The sequence below is a fragment of the Mycteria americana genome, chromosome 2, assembly GCF_035582795.1.
Source record: "Mycteria americana isolate JAX WOST 10 ecotype Jacksonville Zoo and Gardens chromosome 2, USCA_MyAme_1.0, whole genome shotgun sequence".
NCBI lineage: Eukaryota > Metazoa > Chordata > Aves > Ciconiiformes > Ciconiidae > Mycteria > Mycteria americana.
Genome location: NC_134366.1, coordinates 41,565,685 through 41,591,897, shown reverse-complemented (window position 1 = coordinate 41,591,897; position 26,213 = coordinate 41,565,685). Strand labels below are relative to the sequence as shown.

General features: G+C 38.4%; 1 protein-coding gene across 1 annotated transcript; it reads left to right on the top strand.

Moving 5' to 3' along the window:
* Positions 1–8,760: 8,760 nt before the first annotated feature.
* EFHB (EF-hand domain family member B) lies at positions 8,761–26,013 on the top strand. The gene is made up of 13 exons (XM_075493126.1): positions 8,761–8,868; positions 9,189–9,251; positions 10,163–10,306; positions 12,098–12,278; positions 12,890–13,000; positions 14,989–15,118; positions 15,485–15,568; positions 17,340–17,407; positions 18,814–18,968; positions 19,769–19,976; positions 20,353–20,559; positions 21,091–21,272; positions 24,230–26,013. The coding sequence occupies exons 1-13, from the start codon at positions 8,803–8,805 to the stop codon at positions 24,392–24,394; spliced, it is 1,764 nt and encodes a 587-aa protein (XP_075349241.1). The 5' UTR covers positions 8,761–8,802; the 3' UTR covers positions 24,395–26,013.
* The last annotated feature ends 200 nt before the right edge of the window (positions 26,014–26,213 follow it).

Genomic DNA, 26,213 nt, shown 5'->3' with positions numbered 1-26,213 from the left:
CGCACACACACACACTTCCGCCGCCGCCGCCACGTCACGGCCCGCACGCGGCATGCGCTTCCGGTTCGCCCGCCCGTCACATGACCCCATTCTTTCCCACCTTTTTCCCCCTCCTCCTTTTGTTTCCTCTTCCCCTCCTCCCCCCTCCCTCTGCCCGGCCGTTACCATGGCAACGCGGGGGGCTGGTACCCCTTCCGTACCCACCCCACCGCAACGGTCGCCACGTGCCAGCTCGCGCGGAGGCCTCTGGGAGAGGCGCGAGGCGGGCCAGGCGCCCCCGCCGGCCCGCGGCACCCGGGCCCCGCGTTGCCGCCGTCTGAGGGAGCACAGGCGCGACGCGGTAGCCCCGCCCCGCCCAGCTCCGCTGCCTGTGTTTTGTAGCCGGGTAAGTGCCGAGGAGCGACTAGTCACTGCAAAGGCGGCCTGTCAGCAGGCTGGGAACTTCGTCCGGTTGATCCGCAGGGCGTCCCCTACCTTCTGCTTCCCCTCAAGGCCGAGGAGAAGAGTCTCTGGGAGCCACCAAGCATCTTCCGTGCCTGTCCTCTAGGGACTGCCGGTGCAGTGCAGCCTGAGGGGGCCGCTGAGGTGCCAGGGATGGGAGCTGGGTATCACACAGACAGAAGGGTCCTGGTTGAATGCTTTAAAAGAACCAGTTTCCAAAGCTATTAGTCAAATTAGTTGAAAGAAGGAACTACACGGGAAAATTTGAATTACAATTGGGAATTTGCCTGACTTTTAAAAAATTTAACAACCACTGATAAAGCCTTAGAGATAGGCTCATTATTGGGAGACTGCTAAAACTTAAGAGAACAGGTTGCTAACACAGAACAAGTCTTGATGGCTGAGTAGGTGGATACAAACAATCTGACTTAATATATGCAAGTATTAACACACCTTGCTCTAGAGATTTCTAGAGAAAATCAATACATCATTGATTTTCTGTATTACTGGTGTATTTTGTGAAGCCTTTCTAATCCTGTGTGCCTTTTTATGTCTATAACTGAGGAAGAAGGTTGAAAAATTTGAGGATAATTTAGGGATGGTCTTTAAGAATGGTTAAAAGGCTGGAAAACTTGCCTCACAGTAGAAGATGCGAAGACCTGCTGACCTTGTAAGAGAGAAGGCTAAGGATCCCTTGGTCACAGACTATAAGTGGGCTGTATAGGAAACAAAACAGTGATAATAAGTGTTTCTTCAGTCTAGCAAATTTAACAAGGTCTAATAGTTGGCATTTGAAGGAAATAAAAAACAGAACCGGTAAGACATTTAATAAGTTTATCAATAATGGCATTTAATCATTGTACAATTTAATGAAGATTGTTTAGATACTCCATCACTGGAAATAATGAATCAAGATTTGATGTTGCTGTCTGCTCCAAATATGCTTTAGTTCAACCACATGTATTTAATCGAAGCAGAAATTAAGTTAGGGAAAGCCTATGGCCAGTGTTATACTAGAGCTGAGGCTCCATTATGCCATTCATTCATAAAATATATGACCTTAGTGTTAGTTGTCCAGTCAATCCTCTTGCCAATGCAGATTTATCTTCTCCTGTTGTTGCTGCTACTTTAAAAATATGCTGAGAACAGAAAGGCATAATCAATCATGTCACAGCCTTTTTTTTTTATCATCTCCACTCTTTAGTGCTGCTTTAGAAATACCTCATTATTTGTAAAATATTATAGCCGATGGCCTTGTAGAATGAGAGGGAAATCAACAAATCATCATATCTGTCTGCTTTTGTGTTTTACTTTTTCTTTGTCTTTTTTTCCCCTTCCCTAGTATGGCTATATCAATACTTTAAAAATTACTGAAGTAAATGGAATAGAACCAGACTGTCCCTTTTCTTTTCATCTTCTTCAATTCTTCTTTTCCATGTACTTTTCTGTTATTAGCAGATTGGTCTCAGAGTAATAATTTCACCATTCTTCTTTACTAAATAAAAGTTAATCACTTAGATAAATGCTTTTTGTAAGGCCAGTATGTAACTTAAAAAAAGTGAAAAAGACTTCGAGTTCACCAGTGATGTAAAATGCCAGACTAGGTCTAGAGAAACGTGTTTGAAAGCATGCAAGTTTTCTGAGCTGTGAGTTTGCTGAAGCTTACAGTAAAGACTGCCTTTTAGAATATTTGTAAGAGTTGCCCTTTAAATCAGGTAATCCTGCCCTAATGCACTGCTTATTTGCCCTAACCCTCTGACTGGTTGCAGTATGTTCAACTGCACTGCAGGATTTGCTGAGCAAAACATCAGAATCCTGATAAACGGATGTTTTTTACTATATACGTTATGAGCATACAGCCAAGCACCAGCCAGCATCCAACTAACCTGGCAGCTACTCGCTTACTCGCTCACTCAATCACCTTCCTGCAGCAGGACAGATAATAGAATAGGAAGAACAAAAGCAAGAAAACTTGTGGGTCAAGATAAAGACAGTTTAATAGGTGAAGGAAAGAGGAGGGGGGAACGGCAATCCGAAGGAAATCACTCACCACTTCCCACAAACAGACCAATGTCCAACCAGCCTCCAAGCACCAGCCATCTTGGAAACCAGCTCCTTCTTCCTCTGCCTCCAATTTTTATTGCTGAGCATGATGCTATGTGATATGGAATATCCCTTTGATCAGTCTGGGTCAGCTGTCGTGGCTGTGTTCCCCTCCCAAGTTTCTTGCCCACCCCCAGCACGTGCCCTGGGCGGGGATGACGACAAAGTGCGGGAAAAGGAGAAAGCCTTGACCCTGTGCAAGGACTGTTCAGCAGTAGCTGAAGTATTGCTGCGATATCAACACTGTTTTAGTCACAAATCCAAAACACAGCACCATATGGGCTGCTGTGAAGAAAATTAACTCAATCCCAGCCAGACCTAGTACATACATGAACAGTTTGGGATGAAAAAAATGAAAATATTACACTGTGAATCTTTAGAATGACTTGAACTTAAATTCAATTTAGAGATTAAATGCTTATGTCATACATGGCATTTCATGTTTCACTTAATCCACTCAAATGAAGAGCCACTGATGGAAGGTATGATCCTAGTCTGTTTCCGTTTCCAGCTGCAAGCTTGCACCTCTTGAGCAGGTTGTGATACCCTACAGCTGCAGAGTCAGTTGGATCAACTACTGATGTCATGCAAAAATTACTTGCCAAAAGACATGTTTTTCTACTGGCTCAGCTGAGTGAACCAGCTCATCTGTGGCTGCAGGCTGACTAGATCTGGTGTAGATGAGAGTAAAGGAGGATGAGTTCAGAGAAGAAAAAGAGCCAAGAACCACCTGTTTGGCAGTAGACTTTGTTTAGGTGTAATGTGAAGCCACATGCTCAGTTTACACAAGAATAATGAGAGAAAATCCAATATATAATGTAGCAATGTTCCGAAAAGAACTGTGACATTCCATATGAAGGGATCAGATAGTCTATACTTCTAATATAAATAAATAAATACTTTCTAAATCCAGAAAAATCTTTCAGATTAGCAAATGTATCTGAAATTCAAGGCTGAATGGAATTTTTGATGCAGGAATTACATCCATGTGATATAGTTGCACTAAGAAAAAGGGAGCGAAAGTGATAAAGTAATATTTTCTCATGAGAGAGAATTTTTATCTTCAAAATCCTTTGAGCAGACTTAAGATACGTAGGCCATTTTGCTGAAACTGTGAGCATGAATGCAAATCTCACATGCTTTTTTGTCTGTTAAGTACATAGGTGGTCCATGTTTTGGATTATGTGATGGATACACTCTGAGACTCAGATCCTACAACAGCAGAGATATGATACTGGTGTGCTGCTAGAAAGTACGTTACATGCATGAGGTTCTCACTGGCTAACTAACTCCCTGACAGCAACAGAGAGCTATAGTATGTCTCTTTTGCTTTGTGAAACTCCCAAATTGTTCATAGCTGGTTGACACTGACGTGTGGGGTCAGCAAACAGCAAAGATTCACTGTGAATGTATGAAATAGAGGCAGGAGAGCATGCGGCGGTAATCAAATGAGTGAGTTCCAGTTACTGTATTTTGGGCTTGACCGGTCTGTGAATGTTAGTGGTGAAGAAGAGTTTCTTCTGTTGTAGTCTGGACAAATAGCTGTTTAAGAAAAGCTCTGAAATCACGCAGATAGCCCTACCAGTGATCATGTTTTCATATTTTATGTCATCTTGGGTCATATGTCAAATACCAAAAATGAAACTGTGTTGGATGATGTTAACAAAAAAATTTATGTTAGTGGGTCATGATTTCACCAGATGGATTTCTATCTATTTTCAGCATTTCTCTGCAGAGTTTAATAATATACTCTGTTCAGTCTTTTTGTGTTTAAATCTGACTCTAGATGTGTCATAATAAATGGAAGTTGACTTTAGAGGACGTGCAGAATCTCTTTATTCTGTTTGAACTTCCCAAATTTCTTTTTCATGTGTCCACCTGCTATAATACCCTTTTTTCTGTCTTTCTTCTATCTCTGTGTACATTGTCTCTGTACATCCATTGGTTTGGTCACGTCATAGCATATGGAATGTGTGCAGCACATAGAAAGCAGTAATTTTCTATCTGTAAATGAGTTGAATAAAAAACATGAAAGTAACCAGGCAATAGCAACAGCAAAGTGTATCAGCATGGCTAATGTCCTTCAAGAGTTTCACAAAATTTGCAGCATTTTACATCAAGTTCTCTGGCCTTCAGAGACCTTAAGGAATTGACCAGCTTAGTGCTTTGACTTCCATCTATGCCAGCACCATAGTGGGAATGAGAACTATGTTGCAGAACATGGGGTCTTTGTGCTTCATAAAGAAAGTAAAATGCAGGGTTTTAGGTGGTTTCCATTCCTGTTTTAGCCTGAACAAGACAGAAAAAGGCACTATATCGTTGGAACTGGATGTCAGCAAATGGTGGTAACTTTCAATTGACAAACACTGTTTAGTAAAAAAGTACTGCTGTAGAAGGGAGTATTTTGTTCAACCTTTTCCAAAACAGATTTCTCTAGAGATCTGATTTTTTTTAACATAGGAGATGACAAATTCATGCTGTAAACAAGAAAGTTTTGATCTTTTTTTCTAAAACAGAGTTCAGGGGTTTTTTTGTTAATTCATCAGCTTATCTTTAAAATTTACAGATTCTTCTTACCCTACAAATATTCTTCCTGCACACCAACTAACTTTGAATCTAAGAAGGAATGATTATGACACTGATTCCTAAAATGAGCGGAATTATAGAGAGAAGGGGCAGCTCTTTTGTTGGATACATCTACATGGAACTTTGAGTTCACATTTTGTATCTGCACGGTGGACTTAAGAAAATACCTAGAAAATAGAGGTAAGAAACTCTAGCTTTTACTACCCTTTCTTATATTGTGTGTCTATCCATAATCTCCTGAGAATGAATTTAGCCTGGCTTTTACCACACTGAATCCTGTCTACTTTTAATGCAATTCACAGGAAGGCAAAATCTTTCCAAATTCATCCACTACTATTTTAGTTTCATTTCTGTGACTTCAAGATTCACATTTTTAAGAATTATTTTTTTCTGATAGGGCCTGAAAATATGGATGCAGTTTTTACAGCTTAATAGTAAACTATTTTTTATGTAGGTGAAAGAGATATATTCTTCTTTACTTTTTTACCAGCCAGTTTTCTACAGTATCTACTGTGCTATAGTAATTTATAATAGAAGCAGCTCCTGCAGTTAAAAATGTTTTTCTGCTTTCTCTGGCACCTGGATGCATCTCTCATGGAAAGCAGCCAGTGAGGCATTTCCCTCTTCCACAAAGAGGCTAGCAAATGAGAGCATTTCTACGAGCAGGTTTTTGGTCTGAGGAGGTTTAGGGTCTGCTTCCAAGAGATGCATGAAAGATAGCTAAGAGAAGCATGTATAGTTAGTAGGTTTCAAATTGATTCATAGAGACCTGCATCTCTGCTGAAAAAAAAACCAGAGGGGCAAAACAGAGAAGGCTGAGGACTTCTCTACTTGTTTCTGCAATAGGCATTCTTTTTACATTGCCAGGCCCTATTTTTCTGCCTTTAACACAACCCACTCCATCGGGGCTGAGTGGATTCTTTCAATTAGCAAGTGTGGCCACCTACTGGGGAAAAAAACAATGTAAAAATAAAATAAATCAGAAATAACAGAACGTACAAAAATGGTAATACCTTGAGTACAGGTAGATAGCCAGCTAGAAATACAACAGGCACAAGAATAAAAATTCAAGTCTCAGTTTCCTGTGCCGTACTATTACTGTATAATTTTTGTGGTGCTATACTTTGCTCTTCTTCTGTATAAATAGTTCTCTCTTCTGACAGCTTTATCCTTACCCAGTTACTCCTCTCAATCAGGTCAAATTCATCCCTGATTTCTAACACCTGCAGTTTTGTTCAAATCACAATTTACCCTTTACTAGATAGAAATTGCACCTGACAGAAGAGATCACAAGTCAAGACGTAACCGATCATTTTATTTCATTTATTAAACTACCAACAATTATTGCTTTATTTGGCAGGACCACTGTAAACTTTAACTAACAACAATTACGATTGAAGGAAGTATAAATTAACTGAACATGTTAAGAGCTTACAAGAGCTTCTTTAGTTCCCAAGTGGTAATGGATGTTCTGTATTAGCGGTGTTGTACAGCCATGTCTACAGCAGAAAAACACACCCACTTTTGAAAAAGGGCACCAGCAATGGCCACAGGTAGATAATAGCTGAAGATAATATATGTTGCCTGGAGAAGATAAAGCTACATTCACGTGTGCTAGAAGCTAGCTGATCATAGTACTGACGTGTACTGTCGATGCCTCTGACAGCCGGAGCAGGTAGTCAGGCACTCCTACTGCCCGGTGGCCCGGTCATCAGAGAGCGATCGCTGCCTGAGCCTCTCATCTTCCATTTGTAGGAAAGGGTCCTGAGAATTCACTTTTAATTTAGCTCCCTTCATTTTAAATCCTTATCAAACAAATGTTAGAGCCGAGAATAAAATGGCAACAGCTGGTAATGTTTGTTAATTAATTACGGTTAAGGTCTGTATGTTTATCTAAAATTGGTTTTGCTGTCATAGGACTACAGAGAATGGAGCAGGATGTGATTAAATTTAGATGTTTTGCTGAGAAGAAGGGGAGAGTTTACTAAATGTCACCTGAGAGTAAAAGTCTTTGTAAGAGCTGAGGCGCTTTTAAACAGCGGTGAAACTCGTGCAGTCTTACCCACGCCGCTTTTCTGAAATAATCTGCATCTGTTTCTAAAAGGCAAATACAGTGGTTTAGGTATACGATGTGTTGACTTATTTAAGCCAAACAGTAAGAGCATTCACGTGTCCTGATATATGGGTAGTGCTAACAGGCTTCTCTCACCCACCTCCATGCCATTGCATAAACAGGAGATGCAGTTTTCTCTAGAGGAACAGTCTCAGTAGAAAATATTTTACTAATCTGTTTATACACGTGACAACATTTGTGAAAGGGGCTGTATATTTTATTAGAATAATTAATAAAAATGTAAAGTTTGATCAGACTTTTGACCATGCAAGACCTTCTTTCAACCCAAAGAAGACTCAACCTGCCTGTCTGAAAGCTGGTGGATTTTCAAGGACTTCAATAATTGGTCTAAGAAACACACAACCTCTGCAGTTGCAGCTTAATTAGTTTCTTCGATCATGATGCTTACAAAATGGCCTGAGTGCAATTTGCTTCCTGGCTTTCTCCAGGCGGTGTGAGGGGGGAGGATGGTGGGTGCTGGGTGCGAGGGAGATGGCGGGAGTGTGATGGGTGCTGGGTGCGAGGCAGATGGCGGGGGTGCGGTGGGTGCTGGGTGCGAAGGAGAGGGAGAGGGCAGGAGTGCGGTGGGTGCTGGGTGCGAGGGAGACGGCGGGAGTGCGGTGGGTGCTGGGTGCGAAGGAGATGGCAGGGGTGCGGTGGGTGCTGGGTGTGAGGGAGAGGGAGAGGGCAGGAGTGCGGTGGGTGGTGGGTGCAAGGGAGATGGCGGGAGTGCAGTGGGTGCTGGGTGCAAGGGAGAGGGAGAGGGCAGGAGTGCGGTGGGTGCTGGGGGCGAGGGAGACAGTGGGAGTGCAGTGGGTGCTGGGTGCGAGGGAGAGGGCAGGAGTACGGTGAGTGCTGGGTGTGAGGGAGACAGCGGGAGTGCGGTGGGTGCTGGGTGCGAGGGAGACGGCGGGAGTGCGGTGGGTGCTGGGTGCGAGGGAGATGGCGGGGGTGCGGTGGGTGCTGGGTGCGAGGGAGACAGCGGGAGTACGGTCGGTGCTGGGTGCGAAGGAGGTGGCAGGAGTACGGTGGGTGCTGGGTGCGAGGGAGAGGGCAGGAGTATGGTGGGTGCTGGGTGCGAAGGAGAGGGAGAGGGCAGGAGTGCGGTGGGTGCTGGGTGCGAGGGAGATGGTGGGAGTACGGTGGGTGCTGGGTGCGAGGGAGAGGGAGAGGGCAGGAGTACGGTGGGTGCTGGGTGCAAGGGAGACAGCGGGAGTGCGGTGGGTGCTGGGTGCGAGGGAGATGGCGGGGGTGCGGTGGGTGCTGGGTGCGAGGGAGATGGCGGGAGTGCGGTGGGTGCTGGGTGCGAGGGAGAGGGCAGGAGTGCGGTGGGTGCTGGGTGCGAGGGAGACGGCGGGAGTGCGGTGGGTGCTGGGTGCGAAGGAGATGGCGGGGGTGCGGTGGGTGCTGGGTGCGAAGGAGATGGCGGGAGGTCTGTGAGGGCCGGCCGCGCTGCCCGCCCCGCACGAGCGCTCCCGTCGTTGCCTCCAGGGGGCGCTGTGACGCCGCCCGCCGCCGTTACCGAGCGGGGTGAGCGGCGCCCGCGGCCCCCTGCCGTCATGGCGGGGCAGCTGCGGCCCGTCTACGAGGGGAAGTTCACCGACAGGTTTCCCGAGCTGTCGGCCGTGAGTGCCTTCGCCGAGGGGGTCTTCCCCTTGCCGCGGAGCCGCCCGCCCGCTCTCTGTGCCTTTCTGGGGCCGGGGTCTCGCCGTGGGCTGCGGGAAGAGGCTGGAGGAGGGGCAGCGTGTGGGGCGGGCGGGCGCATCTCGCTGCGGTCCCCCCGCTCTCCTCCCAAAAATGCGTGTGGCTCCTTTTTTCCCCCCTTTTATTAAAACGGGGACAATTAGACGACATCTTGTGTAAGGTGTCAGGTCCCAGTTTGAGTAGTTGTGCTTATTAGTACAATGGGTTCGGTTATGCCTTATTTTTTGATTGTATTGTTTAGGCTGGAAAGTTGCTTCCCACTGGCGATGCGGCTGCGAGTTGCCTCACTGAGGTTTTACCGAGGGTGAGTTGGTTTTTCAGATGCCTCTTGTGAAACTTTCGTAATCATTTCCCATTAGTGATAGTGCTTTGAGACAGGCCTTAAAAAAAAAAAAAATCTGTGAAACCTTGGTCGTTTTTTCTACATCCCATCTCATTAGAAACTACTGGTTTTTTTTCACTGTTAGTTTTTGTCACATGGGATCATAGAGAATAGCTGGTAGGATTGTAAAACACTTCTGGCGGTTCTTTTTCACTCTGCATATTTTACAACATTCACCATGCCTGTTTAGATGGGACTACATAGAATTGTTTTAGACAGTTTTTCTTTGGTAATACAATTATAGTGATTATTTTTAGGAATTATTATTACTTCTGATGGAGGTCCTTCTTTATCAACGATACCCTTCAGAATTGTGCTTCCCACTGGCCCTTCCCCACGCCTCTGAAGAGTCGGAGGGTACTGAGACACAAACGGATGCCTTAAATAGAAGCTCTCCCTTTAAATGGGTAATTTTTAAAAGCCCAAAACTGTGGGTAAAATAATTTCTGAAATTGTTTCATTGGTGGTAGAATTCTTGTGAATCAGGTTAAAGGTTTCTGAAGTTGATAAATGTAACACCTACTTTTCATGAAGTATCCGTGAAGAAGCTGTTGTCCACCTTAAAGCTGGAACCACATAGTTGAAACTTAGCAACTGTCTGGTTACTTCTGTTGCTGGTTTGATAAAATTTAGGCTGGGCTATGTTGACCTTATGCTCAGAATATCAGCATGTGCAGAATATCAGCGTACGCATGTGTTACAGCCCTAAAACGTCCTCATGTTTTGTTCTTACCTCTGTGGAATTACACTGAAGTGGCTGCAGTACATTTTCTTTTCATTAATATTTTATGAATATCTGGTGTAAAATTGTTTTTGCTTTGCCTTATATATAGCCCATTACTCCAACTACTGTGCGAAAGTTTCGAAATACAACAAATCCAGCTCCTGGTGTTGAAAGAATATTCTACGGCAGAGCAGATGATCCTGACATTGCAGCTCACTTGACACATGGCATAGAGTCATGTTCTTCACTCAGTGTAAGAATGTGACTCGTTTACTTTTGCTTAAGAATGTCCTTAATAAGAGCAACTGATTTCTTCCTAGTCAGGGATAAAGGTACATAGCTGAGTGATTTACACTGCAGTATTTCACCACTGTTGTGGATTATCTGAATTCTGAGGTCAATTCATAGGATTTAATTAGCATGATTGAAATAGGAAAACACTTGAAGCTCAGTGACTTTTATCAGTGACGTAAATTTTGCAATGACTACTGAATTATTAGTTTCATTTCAACATTGAAGTTAATGAATGGTCTTCTACCCACAAATTTCGCTGCTTTCTTCTTTACTGATTACAGAGTTAAAACCTGTTGAGCTCTTAGCAAAAGAACTGCTATCTGAGAATGTGCTTATAGTTCAGTGTAATTATTATGTATTCTTTCTTACCTTTGGGTTGAAACTGATTTTGTTAGCTAGAAAGTGATGTTTTGGATATGTCAGACTATTTTGTGTGTATTCTTCAGAAATTATTTTTGTAATCTGTAATCAACTGAAGACATCATTGGTGATTTTATCACATAATTATAGTACAAATTTCTAAAAATAACAGTTGTGTTGGTAAAATACACTTTTATGATGCATTTCATCAGCTGGGCTTGTAAATTAATAGTTTTCAATTTTACAAATGACGAAGTTGAGGCAAAGAGGAGTTCAGGTCTCAAAAATAAGTCTTTAGGTTGAAACACGTAAGTCCTGATATTAGGGGATGTTGAGTAGAACATTTATTAGGCATATCCAAAATGAAAAAAATCAGGTTCTTCGTGTCCCTCCTCAGAAGTTTTATGTTGAATGGATTGATTTGTTTAGCCTGTACTGTCTGTTGAAGACTGTTTCACTTTGCATTATTAATTAAATATTAACTGGAGGAAGAGTTGGAATCTTAGTGAGTTCTTTAAGTGTGGGTTTGGATCAATAGTATTTGCTACTATTTTCAATATTTCTTTATATAACATTCAACAAGAGTCTAATAGTAAACCCTCTCTAGAGTCCCCATTACTTTGATGGGTAGCCTGAAAAATCAAATTATTTGGGAAGATCAAAATACCCTGTTTTGACATTTTTGAAACTTTTTTTTTTAGATTCCTCCCCCCCTTGAAGTTGACCTAATTTTACAAGTAACTTCTATTGACCCAAGCCCAGTGTGTACACCGAGAAAAAAATTTTGTCCAACCTAGTGCTAAGCTTTGAAAAGCCTGCTGATGTAATTTCTGTTGGTATGTCATTTTAGGATGCAATATTAGTGTATATCTTGAAATATTATCTTTAAATTCTGCGTTGGCAGAATTGGGATTAGCTGTTTAGAGAATAGATAGTTTTAACTGCTAGACAATAGATGTTTTTAATCATAAGCACCAGGAAACTTGGTTCCAAAGAAGTTATATTTATAATAATTTTCACACTTAAGTCTTGGTCACGTTATAATTTGACTATAGTTTCTAATATACACTAAGACCAGAAAGGCCGCAGTCTGAAATTTTGTAAATTAACAAGTGGAAAAACTGGCATAAAAATAAAAAGTTCTGTCTCACAATATGTATTTTATTTAGCTGGAAATTTAGCATAGCAATGATTATTAGTGGTCTCTCAAAATACAGTTTTGTTTGCAACTTGGTAGATAAAATTATGTCAGTGTAATCATATTACACTCATTAGAACACTTATGATCAAACTTTTGTTCATGTGTGTGTGAGAGGGTAGCCATATTAGTGTGTGAATGATTAAAATTTGCTGGTTTTCCTGCCTCTTGTGTTGTGTGTGATGTTTTTAGGCAGCTTCATTGATAAATCCACTTCCTAAAACTAATTTCCAACAAAAAATACAAGACAAAAAAGAAGCAATCTACTTTAGTAATCGTCAAGCACCCTTGGGCAGATCACACGATTATTCTTCTATGTTACCTAAGGGCTTGGATATAATTAATACTACATTTGGAACAAAAGTCATCCAAGGTAGGAAAATTTAGTGTTAAAACATATTTCTTCTGCAATCTGCAATTTAGTATCTAGCAGATATTCTATGCTTCCAACAATTCTGGCATAATAGAAAAGTTATTATTGTAACAGTTATGGAAAGGCATAAAAATGTACTAGTATTTTTTAGTTACGATGAAGAAACAAGCAACTGAGAACATTTGGCAACTAGTAGGGCTTTTGGCTCTGTTCCAGCTCTGTCTTCATAGATTTCCCTGGAGAACCGTTTAGGTAGCTGACAACTTACCTTCCTTTTCCCAACTATTCTAATAGGTCTAATAAAAGATGTGAATCTTTTATTAGAATGTGAATCTTTCCTCCATAGATTGGAGCAAATCATGTATGTGTTGACCATGTAGCTCTCTTGTGACAGTTATGTTCATCTCAGTTTCTGTGATTCCCGCCCCCCAGTCCCATGTCATTATGCTTTAAGATTCTTATAGATTGACTAGAAATGTGGTAAGAAGTATCATTCTTCCACAGTATTAGCAACTTCTCTAACAAGATATTGTTTAAAATTAAGAATCAACTGAACAAAACACCCATCTCCCTTACCTCCCCCAACCATATATTTATTCCTTACTTTCCAGATGTATCAGCTGGAGAGCTTATAAATCCACCAAAAACTTTTGAGGAAGTGGATAAAGAATCCAGAGAAGGACATGATCTGTACATCATGTCACACAATGATTATTATGTGGGTAAGTTCAAAGGTTGGTAAGAAACCACATAGAAAGTTCTAATATAAATAAAGGTAATTGTTCCTCTTTGTATCTCCAACACATATTGTGCAGTATTTTTTGAGATGTAAATTATTACTTTTTACTACTGTATTAATGTAATATAAATTCTTTTTAAAAGTAATGATGTGAAAAAAATACTTCTATGCAACTGAGAGAGCATGACATGTTTCTAGAACCGTAGATCACTTCGTGGTGGGTGTATTAGACAGTATAAGAACTTAATGAAGGAGTTGGAAGCCTGATTTCTGTTGGGTGCTATTTGAAAAGCAAAGTATTTCCAGGAAGCTAGAAACTCATAGATGCCCTGGTTGCTTATTGAGTTTGGCATTGTTTATGCCACTGAAAGCAATCTCAGGCTTAAAGCCACAGACTGGGAGCCCAGCCCATTCCAGTACTTTCACCTCTGGTTCTTCTCTTTTATCAGGATCCAAACAGAATTTCAGGGCAGCTAGACTTTCTGATGGGGAGCTCAAGCTCTGGTTGCAGGGAGTTTCAGGCTGCTGACTGGCTCTCTGGAATGCAGGTTCCTCAGCCTACAGCATCTTGCCTGTGAGTCTGTCCCACAGCCTCTGTCTCTGCCCTTCCAGTGGGCTGTGGCTCCACTGCTTCAGCCTCTGGGGGCTGTACTTGTGTGAAGTCGTCTGCTCAGGGATAGTTACCCTTTATCTCATAGGTCTGCACAGGAACAGAGTGACAAATAGCACTCTGAAATGCAGTACTTGTATTACTTTTGCAGCCACTTCTATTTTTCCCAGTTCCGTCATTTCCACAGGCTGAGACTTATATTGCTGCTCTGTAATATTAGTATTATAATAAAATTGCCCATTGCACTAGTACCAACAGTTTTGTAGGTGTAGGCCAAACATGTAAGAAACTGCAATACCGATATTTCAGTCGTAATAATGTAAATTTTACATGAGGCAGTTATGCAGAAGTGAAATTATAGTACTGTGTTCTCTCATTGAGAAATTCTGCTACAAGTACTATTGGTATAAATTGGCCAAACTTGTAATTTTATTTCACTTCTTCCCCACCTTTATTAGGTGTTTTAGTGGAATTATTCATTATCTGTTTCTGTCTCCTTTGTAACTTCCATCCACAAGATCATGGGGAGGCCAAGCCAAAACCAGACAGACAGCAAAAAAAAAAAAAGTCAACTCTGTGCCCCAGTTTTGAACAATAACATAGCGATTCCATGCTGCCATACAGCCACTTATTAGAAAGCATGCAGTGAGTAATATTTTTTGAAAGTTCCAACTGCCATTCTTTTCAAAAGGTGATTGAAAAGAGCTTGAAGAACCAGAATGGCATTTTTTTCTGTGACAAGAAACATGTGTTTGCAGCTCACTTACAGAGAGTACTTATGTGATATTCTTGTATGTGAAACTTCATGTTATAGGCAAGATTGGATTAGGCAAGATTCGTGAACAAGTAGGGTAGTGTCTTGTTTACAGTGAAGTCAGTGGCAAAATTTCCATTGAAGTCAACATAGCAAGAGTATATCTGAAAGTGGAGCACCTCAAAAACATTCTTTTCCTTTTAGCATTTTTTTTTAACAAATAGTAAATTAAATGGTACACATCTCTGCTTAGGTACGGACATTATAAAGTGATTTGTTTGCATGACCCTCACTACTTAGGCTACTGGTATTTTTTCATTAATTCTGTTGGGCTTGTCTTTAGTCATACATAAAAGGACATCCAACTGTTTTATCACTGAAACAGTTTTTGCTTTTTATTTTGCCTTTTATCTTCACTTTTGACAATGAGATTATTCCTAACTACTTAATAAACATGGAGAATGCAAATTAGTTATCTTTAATTGAACAGAATTGTTATTTAGTTATTTGCTTTTGCTTCACTGTTTTGTCTTAAGAATGAAGACACTTAGTACATTTTTCTTCCTGAGGTGTTTTATACAGGTTGAAACGCTTACTTTTTCCACAGGGGAAGCAATAAATAGGAAATATGACTCGCCAAACTTCAGCAAGTCTTTTGTTTATGGAATAGAAACCCCTCACTTTAAAGATGGGCGAAGTGTTTCCAAATCCTTAAATTGGCTCTATGATCTGCAATTGTAAGTTGCAATGATTTAACCAGTTAATTAGTGGTGTGAGTTCTCAAGAAGAGCCTTCATATTTGAAGATAATTTTACATGTCACAATCCCATCCTTAGCTATATTGAACTGAATAGAAGATGCAAGGAGTAGTTTTCAGAACAGTTTATCCAAATCAGTTCTACCATAGCGTAAGAGCACTTGGTATGTCTTTAGCATTACGTAAAGACATCTTTGATTTTAAATAGCAAGATTTTTCAATTACTGAATTTGTGTTTGTCTTGAAGAGGAGTTGCTGTTTCCATCTAACATATAATAATATTTTTTTAGTGTTATTGAAAAATTGTTAAACAAATACGTGTGAGAACTATTTTAATAATTTGTAGGAAGAAAGCAGCAAAAATCGTATCAAAACGAAGTGATGATTTCAAGGAAAAATTTCAACCTCAGCTTGGAAAAGTCCTTGATCCGTAAGTAACCAAAGATACTTTCTAAGAACAAAATTAACTCACATTTGCCAAGTCTCCGATATCTTTTGTGTCTTGGGTAAAAATTATAACTGTGCACTCAATGCTCCACTGCAGCCCTCAATTACAGAAAGGGACTAGTTAGGCTGATAAGTATGCAAGTTACCAGTGAGGGCTGTATTGTGCCTATGTGGTGAAGTTAAGTGTTACTGTTTAAATGGTCTGTATCTGAATTGATCAGATTTGCACCAAGCGAATCACAAGCACACTGTAACATTTTGTAGTTAGGAAGGGTTGAAAAAACTGAAATGTCTCACCTGTTGTTTGGGAATTTGACCATTTTACTTGACTCTGACACTATTTTTGGTCATCTTTGTTACATCACTTGTATTGTCACTTTATTGCTTCCTTGGAAAAGGACATGGAACTAAATTGTGTTATTGGCTAGCAGCATGTATCAATCTCAGTCGAATCATTACAATGCTTCATAAACCTCAGGTGATCTGGAACAGCTTTTTAATTTTACAAAACAGTGCTTATGAAGAGCTGTGGTAGTCCTAAGGTACAGTGTGGCCAGGATCCAGCTGTGCTATAAATCTAGGGTTCCTGAATGTATACAAAGACTGTCTTTGCAGACGCTCGAGATTTCTGCAAAATTGTATCTGAAGACTCGCAAACAACATTCTTGACTTTGGTAGCAAAATTTAATTTTAAGCTCAAGATCACAGCTTAAGTGACTCTGGAGAACTATGCCCATAGTACCTGTAGGGAGAGAACACAAATGTGAGCCAGTCTCTCTTTTCCCCTTCACTGTGTCCTAGCTTACTGTGAAGTAGACCTGAAGTGTGAGCAACATGAGGCCGTATGATCAGTCAGGGAATATGGGTTGCAGTGCAAACTCTTACCCAGCACTAATGTTACAAGACAGATATGATCTAACTTGATTTTATTTGGTGAATTTTACACCATCCACATCCTATATGTAATATGAAAATGATAAAAGAAAAATACACATAGTAGTTTTTAGATTACAGTGCTTCCATCTCTGTGTGGAGTTTTTTGTTTGTTTGTTTTGTATTTTAGAACAAAGCACTGATTCTCTTTTCAATTTTGATGGAAATTTCTGATTCATGTAACAGTTTTAATTATTAAATATAGAGATAAAATGAACATTGCATCTTTTTCAAACGAAGAAATAAACAAACAGTTCTTTAATGTCACCAACAGCATCTTAATTTTTCTGGTAAATAAAACTGGGCCAAGTTTTCCAGGTGGATATTGGCTTGGTTGCTGGTTTTGGTAGACAGAAAATTGCACGTGAAAAAGCATGTGAGATGTGATTCAATTTTTCCACTTTAGCCAGAAGTAGTTTATTTGGAGACATTATTTCAGTTTGGTTTGTCCTAAATATTCCTATTATTTGACTTGGATGTTATAAGGACTTTTCTCACCCATTTCTGTCATTGTCTTAGAAAAAAAATATTTTAGCGTAGAATGTTCTTCCTTTTAATGAGTATAAATATTCAAAAAGTTAATGTTTGCATTTGGTTTTGTTATATTGTGAACAGCAAATGTTCTAAACAGGTTTATAAAGGGATGCTTTTCTGGAATGGCAACTTTGAAGCAAAGTACTAATAAACAAATTTCAAGTGAACTGTGTGTATCATCTCTAATTATATAACAGATGATCACATTTTTTTAATGATAGCATAGGGTTTATTTTGGCTATTAATACACTATTTGACAATTAACAAAGAAATGTGCTTATTGACAGTATAGCAGAAACTTTGAACGTTCCCCCAGGCCATACCTTTGGAATGTTACTCCATCCAGATGAATATGGTAAGTTCAGGGGCAGAATAAAATCTTACCTTGTTGATGAAACTATGGCGAAGCAATTACTGATGGTTGTGTAGTATATAATTTTCCTACAATCTTAGAGGCAAGGTACAAAAATTTAACAGTGACAGTAAATTTTTGGAGGGAAAATTTGAGAAGCATTGAAATTGCTAGTGGAAAAAGAATGCCAGAAATAAAGAAACTTTAGTTTTTGGATGTTCATGTGGGTTGTTTGTTTGTTTGTTTGTTTTTTAAAGCCTCTGTATCTGAATGTAAACAAAATGGGAGACGGCAGAAAACTCATATTGACATCAAAGTGACAAAGGCTATTTAAATCACTTATGTTTCTTTCCTCTCAATGATTTTCCCAGCACTTCTATAAAAAGAGTAAAAATAACAAGCAATAAATAAGAATAGTAAGAAGTTTTTGAAGGTAGCAGAGAGACAGAAAACAGATTGAAAATAAGAAATTATTCATTTTCATTATGACAAAATTTTGTAAACTAGTCAACTCAAATAGTCAATGTTGGGATTGATGGTGGTTTAATATTATGTTTAATGACTAGGAATACAGTGAATAGTTAGGCAGCAAAAAATGTAAGTGGCTCAAAGTTATTTAATTAGTCAAGACCAGAGAAGGCTTGTTCAAATTCTGCATAAGCTTTTATACATGCTTAACTATGTAGGGTGATAAAGTTAAATATTTTAAATGTGTTCATATGCTTGTCCTATAAGGAACAGCAGAAGGAACTGAACAAGAAAATTCATTATTAACAAGTAGAAAATAGTGCATATACATTGCTGTTAGAAGGGGATTAGGTGAGCTACTCCTGTTTGTTACTGGACTCTGAATGAATTTGCACTCTAGAAAGTGACCATGGTGTCTTGGGGACTTGGATGAAGACTGTAGCGCAGTGTGCCAAAGTGTTTAAAAATACTAATAAAGTTAGGATACATAAAAAATGGGAAGAGTAACACAAAAATAGTACATTGTCTTTCTAGAAATCAGTGGTATATAAATATTACATTGACTTTTCCATTGGTTCTTGGAAGTATCCTGAAATACGACAGACTGGAAATGATAGATTAATAATACATGTTCTTTTGCTCTCAATTATCTGGACATCAAGTAACTCTTACTGCTGTCAGAAGTTTTGGAAGCAGTGGATGGATTTGTGAAGCTATATTAAGATGTTTCCAAATTTTTGATATTAACTGCACGTGAGTAGAGATGTTGTCATATGGACCATTTGATCTTTTAATGAAATGGCCGTATTGAATGTTCAGCAGTGCTGAAAATCAGCATCTCAAAACTGAAATTCTCCTTTTCCTTAAGACTGTAAGCCATTTTTTAAAATGTCTGTTTTCTGTATATGTGCAACTAATTGTAGAAGTGTTTATTTTTATAGGAGTTGGTGATCTTCTTCACTGCTGGGTTCCATGTGACTTCCTCCATGGCAAAGACAGAGAGCAAGCTGTCTTGACTACAGTTCGGCAAAGTTTGAAGAAAGCTAACTATGAGAATTTTGACATGTTACTAGAAGCCTTCAGGCATTATGATAAGGTTAGTGCTTTGAAAAAATATAAATGTAAAGGAGTGTGTGACATTAGCGCTCCTGTGCTATGGAGATACGGACATGAAGGAACACAAGCATAGCAAGGCAAATATAGATGAAGACTATAAAGACAAGAAAACTTCATAGTTATTGTATGTTTTATATACTGTGATATGCTATGGAATTAAACACAACAATATCTGGAGCCTTTCACAACAGTATTTGGAGTATCCAAGTTAACAGCAAGCAAGGGACTTGTGAGCAGGAATATTCTTAGCAATTTTTGCTCTTCAAAATTTGGTATTTCTTCTTAAAAGAAATAAAGTTGAAGGTATTGCATTCATATTTTCTTCCAAGTTGTACTTTTTGACTGAGTCACCAAGCATCAGAATTTCATATCTTTTCTTTTTTTATCTCTGGAAAAAAAATTAATAATTGACATTTCATATGTAACATTAATTGTAATGTATACAGAATGATTGATGCCTTACTTTCAAAAAGAAATCTTGGCTTTGCCTCAACATTTGTGATTAGACTGTTATCTTGTCATAATACCCTGTCACACTGACTTACTTTTAATCTCAAATCGCTGTATTACTTAAGTTGAAAATTATTGATTGGCACTTTTATATTCATATTTTTAATTTCTAAATTACTCAGGGTTTCTTTTTGTACTCAGCAATGTTACTCTTATCTATCTATATATATATCTGTCTGTGTATATAAACACATAATGTGTATGTATTCCTTTTGGTTCAGCCTTTTTATAATGGCTGTTGTAACAACTGTTTTATTTTGTTTATAATAGAATGGTGATGGAATGATAGACAAGGATGACCTGCGAAAGTCCTGTTTTCAGCTTAATCTGAATCTAGATTATGAGCTCCTGGATTCCTTGTTTGACTGTTGTGATTTGGATAAAGATGGTCTGATTGATTATGTGGAGTTTGCAAACTTTCTGAACTGGAAGGACAAAATGGCTGTTAAAGAGTTTGAAGAAAAAATAATTACAAAAGGTAGATGACTTAATACTGGGAAATTGTGGAGATGATCTTGTTCTTACAACAGCTACTGAAAGGACATTTCTGGTGTTGACTAGGTGCTCCTTTAGAAGGGTAGGATTTAGAATGTGCATGTAGTCCTTGCCTGCCACCAGCAGAGCCTCAGATACAAATGTATTTCCGAACCCTGGAGTTCTGTGTTACATGTTGAGAATGTCCCATAAATCAGGAGACAGTAAAAAATCTCGTAGAATCATTATCAGATATGCAGATTAATTATCTTGTGTTAACTGCTTTATAGTTTTTCAAGGATTCAAGCAATGTTTTTTTACCTCTTAGTCTATAATGTGCTGATAATAAATCCTGGCTGTACCATAACTTTTGTTTATAGGGAAAAAACTAGATGCTCCTGTTCTGCCCGAAGACACAAAGACAAATGATGAGCCACTGGTGAAGCAGGAAGATCTTGCATTAAAAGAACTGGGAAGCTCAGAAAAGACACCAAAAATGCTTACAAGATCAACAGATCATGTATTTGCAAATTATCAAACAACTTCTTCTCAGTATAATGCTGTAGTAGGTGGTCTCCCAACAACCTGTAAGTACAATGGACTAAGCTTCTCACTTCTGAGTATTATTTAAGACAAAATCAGGAGCAAGTTTAAAAAGTATTGCTACAGGTTCTACTAATGTACAATAGTGAATTAATTTATCTAAACTAAATTTGTTTAGGATTGTGGCTTGGAAGTGGGCATGGCTTGGACGTTCGGCATGGTTAATCCATTCAAAACGTGAAAGTTAATCTAGATGTCTTTGAGCAATTATGCTAGTAATTTTGGGAGAACAATATCTTACTGGAATCACCTAAAAATGTTTTTAGCTGGCATTACTGGATAAGTACTAGAATATTACTGCAAGATTTTCTGTTGTCGTGCTTCATGATGTAGTTGAAGCTAGGAATTCTAAAAATATGAAAAAAGTGATGAGGAATAAAATGATATAAATTCTTATTGAACCTATGTGAGACAAAGTATCAAATTTGTTCCTTTTCACACAAAATGTTTTATCTTCCCTGGCACTATCTTTACATACAGGCTTTTCCATGCTACGTGTTCATTGATTTCCACAGGTTATCCAGTGTGTGGTGTTCCAACTATTCGTTCAGATATTCCTGCTCCTCGAATTCGCCGCATCAGTGACAGAACTAATTATGGTGATGAGGCCAATGCCTATTCATTATTGTTCCCTTCTGTCTTCAGTCAAAAGGGAGTGTATGAAAGTGCCTTTTTTAAAACAAGACCAAAGGCAGAGGTATAGTGCATTTCTTCAGAATATTCTTCCAAGGTAAATGTACCTTTAGCCATGTGGGAGCGGAAAGTCATATTATCAAATAAACAGGTTGTAAAATTCATTGTTGCAACATTGCCACCTTTCTTTACATCCATTCAACTATCTGAAAAATATGTACTCTTCACATTCAAAATTATTCGTAAAGGTGGCAGATATCAATTTTATATTGATAATTTTATATTGAGATCCAACTTCAATATAAGGGAGTACGTCAGGACGTTGCTACTCACATGCTCAAAGGTCTGTCGAACGAGGGTTGGTAATTAATCTAGGGTTTAAGAGTCTATGACTCATCATTTCTGCAATGTGAGAAGAGCAGAGCAGTTGTGAAATTTCCATCCTTGGACATATTCAAATTTCTGAGCAAGGTCCCAAGCAACATGGTTTAATGGTAAATTTAGCCCTGCTTTGATTATGTGGTTAAATGGATGATCTCCAGGGACCTCTTCCAGCCATTATTCTATGAGTAGATGTCTTTAAAAGCCCCACAAGAAGATTTTTACAGGTGTGTAAAACTAGTTTATATCACAGAGGGACGTTCAGTAGAAAATTTTACTCAAGGTGTGTCTCCTCAAACAAACCTACAGGTTTTGCTAATGGCAAATTCAGCAACCTGCCTGAATATACCTTTTAAGTGCTCTGCTGAGCACAGGGTTGTAGGCTCAGATCCACAAAGGATTTGTACAGTGATAGAGGATGTAGGGAGTCAGACACCAGTCTCATATTTCTGAAGGGAAAGATAGACATGAGACTGTAGGGACTTACTTGAGAACTCTGTGATTTTTCCATCTGATATCTCTAGGGGCTGCTACCACTCTGCTATCTTGCAGCCCAGAGTTCCTCCCACATAAATACTAAAACAACTTTGCTCCTTTTTCAGTATTGTTTACTCTTTTGCTTCTACATTTGTATGCATTTTCTAGTGAAAAAATATTAAGAGATAACTTCATTACCTGAAATACAATTTATGAGGCAATTGTAACAAAATGTGAAATTACCATCTAAAATGAAAAAGAAGACTTGACAACCTCTCTCTTTCTACTAGTCATTATATTAAATATTCAGTCACATTTGAAAGTGGATCTGGAATTTGAGTATGTATTTTACAGAAAAGAATGTTGCTAATTAATGGGTGGGGATGTAAAAGGTGTGGTGTCATGTTCTATACGTACCCATAAAATGGCTTGTCAGAATGTCGTGTACATGAGCATTTACCATTTTATAATCTAGCTCTGAAGCAGGAAGTCCGTACATGCAGAATATAGGTAACAGTAAATAGAGTTCATGCTTCATTGAGAAGCCCATTATACCTGTCAAGCACTAGATAGAACTCTTCTCTGAAGTTATAATGTGGCCTGAGATGTCATACTTCATTGTAGTGTATACAGAGTTCAGTACAGAACCACCTCTGAGTGTGTTAAATCATCCTATACTCATGAAATGGACTGTTTCAATGTTTTAGTGATGATCTTTGATTTATTTTGATATGGAGCATTAATATTTTCAAACATGTAATAGCTAATGAAATTATTATATGAAAGCCCAGAGTCATTTAATACTACCAGTTTTTATATAGGCCTGTAGAAATGAATGCGAATTCTGACTATAAAGCAGTTTCATAAGGTGACTCTTCATGTTACAAAAGAAGAAAATAGATCTAGGGCCTGCTATTTTCTTCACTGGAATTCATCATAGTCTATTGACAAGAATAGAAGTTATGTAACTGAGTAATAGTGTGTAATTTATATTCAACATGATCATGTTGATAATAGGTAATGGTCAGTTTAGCCCTGTCTGCATACTTGTTAGTCTGTGGTTTAGTCAGTGATTATTTTATGGCTTTTGATGAGCCAGGACAGAGTTGTATTTTAATATGGTGAAACCGAGTTATGAGAGTATATAGTCCTTCGTGGTCCCTGCAGTGGCATCCTGTAATGGAATATTGCTTATAGTTTAACTTTCAAATTTCACTAGCTTGTTGAAGACATTAGATCAAATCTGGTTTGTTTTCCTCATGAGTAATACTATTGATTTAACTGAAACAACACCTATGCTTAAAGAAAAAATTTAGTCCATGTTTTCCTCCTGTAATTTCAGCTGGCATAAACTGTCATAGATTTATTGGCTAAGATGAAGCTGCAGATTTGCTGTACTGTGGATCAGGCCTATATTTATACAAAAGACAGTTTTAGAGAAAGATGACAAACAAGATTGATTTGACTGTGTTAAAGTCTTGCTTTATCAAAGCATGCATAAAATCTCCATAGCATAAATACAACACACACACACACACACACGATACAATTGAAGAAGCCAAACATTTGCTAATACTAAAAAAAGCACAAGTCATGTCAATATTCTTCTAAACCCACCTTCCTCTAATGAGTCAACAGGTCAGTGTAATGAGGCATGCAGTAGGGAGCATCCAAGTGAGAAAATATGGAAAAAAAAAATTTCTTCTAAGTTACTTTGGTGTAGAACTATAGCAAGACCCAAAGTTGATGTGAACAATTTCATTTTAGTCACTTCACCCAGACAATAATATAATCTGATTTATGTTGATAACTGCAAACACTAAAAATACCATGGATAAACAGGACTTGACTTAGAGCTTTTAAAAAACATTTACTTTTCCTTGAATCTTCCGTGTTTGATTTTTTCCAATGTTGAAGTTGCATCGACGTTACTTTATTATCTAAAGACAATTTTGTACACCACAGCTTTCATCCCAATAAGATTCAGATTTACTTAAATAGGAACTTCTTTGGTTAAGGATGCAGGATGTGGTCTGTAGTTTTTATTTAAGAGTGGGAAAATATTCTTTGGCAAATAGAGATTGCTAATATATATAAAAGCCAGACTCTGTATAGTTTAAAGAAAATGCTGACCTGAATTACATGAATTGTATTATTTTGTAGATTGCACGAATTCTCCGCAACATTGGCGTGAACATTTCAGATGAAAGGTTTGAAGAGATATGGAAGCAAGCCTGTATGAAATATCAGAAAGAAGAGGTTTGTGTAGAAAGCATCAGGAAAGTACTGGATGAAGTACATGCATCACACACAAAAAAGAGTTGCTAATTCTAGTCTTTGGGCATTGCATTTACATTTATTTAAATTGATGTCAGTCATAAGTCTGATGCTGAATACAATAAGCATTTTAAATAAGGTGTGTTTACAGAACTGAATTCACTGTTTATTGTCTTTCTGAATAGTGGGTTCAACGTATATATATATGAATCTTTCTGCTATCATTGCAGTTACTAGGAACTGATATCCATAGGAATAAAAGAGGATACAGCATGTTTGTGAATGGAATTCAAATATTTATCTTGTATTCTTTATTTTATCTTTTTCACAGTGTTTCTGAGTATAAATAATAATACTTTGAGCATGGACACATTTTGCACTTTTGAATTTATTTTTTTCTCTCATAAACAGAAGGACACTTTTGAAAGTACTTAAGATAAATGTTTCAGATATACAAGACCTCTTAAAGATTGTTATCATAGAATGGCATCTTGCCTTGCTTCTAATGTTCCGTAATTTCTTGTCAACAGAATGGTAGCTAACAGAGTTCTGGTGGTGGTAAGTTATTTGGCATGTTTAAAAATTCATGTGAGAAAGTGCTTTACAGTAAGATACTAAGGAAACTACATAGTCATGTGTGTGGGATCTAAAGTGTTTTCATGAAATAGACTCCATAAGAACCAATTCATTAAGAAGTGCAAAAATAAATGCCCAGTTGTGTGGCAGTGGGCTCATATTCTTTATGCAAGCTTATGGCTATTAGATAGCAGTGTTTGGCTTTCACAAGCAAGAAAAAAGAATGGATATTTAGAGGTGTATGTGCACGTTACATAAAAATACAGGCTAGGTAGTCAGAAAAGTTTGGGAGGGCTTTCAGAGAGCTAACTGTTCACCTGTAACCAATGCAATTTCTTGGGAAGAGGGATCTTCATAAATGAAAAACACTTGAGGATCATTATGGAAATCTCAATGAATATATATGAAGTCCAATAAGAATAAACAGTGGAAAGCAAGTAATACTAAAATCTGCAACTGTGAATTGGAATGTTCACTCTTCACCTACAGTACTGAGTGTGGTATAAAACAAATGGACATTGCTCAGTATTGACAGTGAGAATGATTACTTTTAGACTTTTTCAAATTAATTGAAAAGAAAAATCCATGCCCAATGTAATCTTAACATACAGGATTTCAGAAAGAGTATCACTTTGTCACCCGTCAGTGCTGTTTGACTTCCCAACACATATGAATTCAAAGACATATTGATAGGCTTTAGAGCTGCAAGTTGTGTTTTGTGACTTTTATGTTTCCCTTAATATATTCCAATTGACAGAAAATAAAAATATTGTTTTCTTCTATATTGCAGTGTGATTGCCTTTATCTAAGTATGGATTTAACTAGGACAGCACACTACCTTTCACTAACCTGTGGGCTGTATCCAGGGCAAAGTTTTCCAGAAAGGGTTAGCAAAACAACGTTCACTATAGCACAAAAGCAATGTTCTAAGAGCAAACATACAAATTTAGCTCCTGAGTGAATTTATTCTGTTAACAGTTATAGTACAAAATCACAGAGACTGTAAATATGTTGACTGAGACTTTATGGACAAAACTAGTAAATGGCAAATCCTGACAAAGGTAAATGTTTTGGTAAAAATGAGAGTTCTAGACATATTGGGCCAAATTTTCTTCATAGAATTTTCATAAAAGTAGACACTGGATAAAAGACAGAGCACATTCAGATATTTGTGCACTATTTATCCATTAATCTCTGTTTCACTACAATGATTATTCCAAAGAATAGTGTATTTAATAATTATGCATTTTTAATTGGTTCTGTCAAATGAATTGAACTCCTCTTAAGCTTATCT

Bases quoted from the DNA above. Each gene is read 5' to 3' on its own strand.
- EFHB (XM_075493126.1), top strand. From the start codon at position 8,803: ATGGCGGGGCAGCTGCGGCCCGTCTACGAGGGGAAGTTCACCGACAGG. The intron at 18,969-19,768 runs GTTAGTGCTTTG...TGTTTATAATAG, and splicing joins CCTTCAGGCATTATGATAAG to AATGGTGATGGAATGATAGA. The intron at 20,560-21,090 runs GTAAGTACAATG...TGATTTCCACAG, and splicing joins AGGTGGTCTCCCAACAACCT to GTTATCCAGTGTGTGGTGTT.